This window comes from Alosa pseudoharengus, unplaced genomic scaffold (assembly GCF_046254945.1).
Source record: "Alosa pseudoharengus isolate Yale_2024_CS ecotype anadromous, Long Island Sound unplaced genomic scaffold, YU_APseudo_1.1 YU_APseudo_1.1_scf_11, whole genome shotgun sequence".
In the NCBI taxonomy this organism is placed as follows: Eukaryota; Metazoa; Chordata; class Actinopteri; order Clupeiformes; family Clupeidae; genus Alosa; species Alosa pseudoharengus.
Genome location: NW_027468576.1, coordinates 39069025 through 39071524, shown reverse-complemented (window position 1 = coordinate 39071524; position 2500 = coordinate 39069025). Strand labels below are relative to the sequence as shown.

The following is a 2500-nucleotide window of genomic DNA, read 5'->3' as shown; positions in this document are numbered from 1 at the left end:
CACACATGCACGTACACACACAGACACACATACACACACACACGACCCAAGCATATACACACACACGAGCGCACACACACACACACACACAAACACACACGCACACACACACTCACACACACATGCACGTACACACACACACACACACACACATGCACGTACACACACACACACACACGGCCCAAGCATATATACACACACATGAGCGCACAAGCGCACACACACACACACACACAAACACACACGCACACACACACACGCACGGCCCAAGCATATACACACACATGCATGCATGCACGCACAAAGGCACGCATATACGCATGCACACACACGTACACACACACACACACACACACACGCCCCAAGCATATATACACATACGAGCACACACACACACACACACACACACACCCCAAGCATATACACACACATGAGCACACACACACGCACAATCACACACACGCCCACACACATGAGCACACACACACACACACATACGCCCCAAGCATACACACACACACACATTCATGTATCATTGTTATCTCTAGTTTGGAATGAGTTCAAAATCAAAGAACTTTTGCTACAAAGCATTTAATCCTAAATACACACACACACACACATACACATACACACTCTCTCTCTCTCTCACACACACACACACACACACACACACACTCACGTTGGGGAGCAGGGCTCGGTGTTACAGGTCCTCTTCTTGTCCCTGGGCTTGTTCTTCTTGTCGCAGAAGTGGCTGTAGACCACCGAGTGGTCAGCTTGCTTCTTACACACCACCTGCTGCACCTGAGCCCCTGAGGCAGAGAGGGAAAGGACATCTGAACACGTGTGTGTGTGTGTGTGTGTGTGTGTGTGTGTGTGTGTGTACATGTGAATGTGTGTGTGTGTGCTTCTTACACACCACCTGCTGCACCTGAGCCCCTGATACAGAGAGGGAAAGGACCTCTGAACACGTGTGTGTGTGTGTGTGTGTGTTTGTGTGTGTGTGTGTGTGTGTACATGTGAATGTGAATGTGTGTGTGTGTGCTTCTTACACACCACCTGCTGCTCCTGAGCCCCTGATACAGAGAGGGAAAGGACCTCTGAGCACGTCTGTGTGTGTGTGTGTGTGTGTGTGTGTGTGTGTGTGTGTGTGTGTGTGTGTGTGTGTGTGTGTGTGTGTGTGTGTGTGTGACTGGTGCTAGTGCCAAAGAGGCACATTGTTACATCACTGTACACATTTTCCCAGCAACCCTAGCAGTAAGCAGACTAGCACGTAAGCATGGCTACAAAGTCCCCAATGTCTATAACCAATCTTACAAGGGTAACGTGACAAATTAGTAGCTATGCCTGCTTTGGTAGTGCACACTAATCAACATCTAGCTAGCTAGCCAGCTTGTCATCAACGCAATGTTTAGAACAACAATGTGAGAAATTAGTGGCTTGGAACTAGCAACTATTTTTACTAGCCTGGGAGAACCCATACGAACCTTTGGCAAGTTTGGGATTTGCTCTGCAGGTCCGTCTGGCCAAGAGGCCACTGAAGCCCATTTCCGAAGACCCTAAAACACGGGCACGCAAATACAATCGCTAATCCGGCATGGACGTGCATTTCTTTGGAATTGAGTAAACAACTGCATTTAAAACCTTCGTTTACAGTATTGCTACACTTCTGAAACGATTTGGTAAGAGTTGAATGCACCAATTAGAGTTTGATTTCACTGCTAATTACGCCCCTGCTGGTAGTCGTGGGTCAATGAACCTTTTCCAGACCCACTTCCAATTACAACTGAGAAGGTCTACCTGCTAATCAGGCTAATCTTTTACTGTAAAATGTAAAATGGCAGAAACCATTTTTGGTCTTATGTGTGTGTGTGTGTGTGTGTGTCTGTGAGTGTGTATGTGTGTGTTTGTGTGTTTGATCAGACCTGTGTAAGTGTGTAACATACAACTGTACTTCCTTCAAAGTTTGTGATCTGTAAATTCTTCCTCTGTGTTAAGGTAAAAGCACTAATATGTGTGTGTATGTGTATGTGAGTGTGTGTGTGTGTATGTGTACGTAAGTGTGTGTGTGTATCTTCAGAGGAGTGTGTCCAGGAGGTACAGTGCCAAGCATATCATCTGATGTGAGCGAGTGTGTGTGTATGAGTGCATGTGTGTGTGTGTGTGTGTGTGTGTATACCGGTATATATGTGTGTGTGCGTGTGAGTGCGTGTGTGTGTGTGTGTGTGTGTATGAGTGCGTATGAGGGGCCGTCTAGGCCTTAATTCATACTTGGTCTTACACACACTATCATAATCTTGCACATACACCACTATACTCATGCACACTCACTATTATAGTCATTTTACATGTATGTATGAGAGGGTATAGTCGTGTATGTGAGAGAGTATAGTAGTGTATGTGAAGGAGTATAGTAGTTAATGTGAGAGAGTATAGTAGTGTATGTGAGAGAGTAAAGAGTATAGTAGTGTATGTGAGAGAGTATAGTAGTGTATGTGAGAGA

At 45.8% G+C, this 2500-nt stretch overlaps 1 protein-coding gene across 1 annotated transcript in view; it reads right to left on the bottom strand.

Annotated features, from left to right (window-relative positions):
• adamts10 (ADAM metallopeptidase with thrombospondin type 1 motif, 10) overlaps positions 1-2500 on the bottom strand; it is a 77827-nt gene that overhangs the window by 5789 nt on the left and 69538 nt on the right. The window contains exon 21 of the mRNA XM_076279135.1: positions 680-809. Coding sequence (XP_076135250.1) covers positions 680-809 — 130 coding nt within the window. The remainder of the gene's footprint in view (positions 1-679; positions 810-2500) is intronic.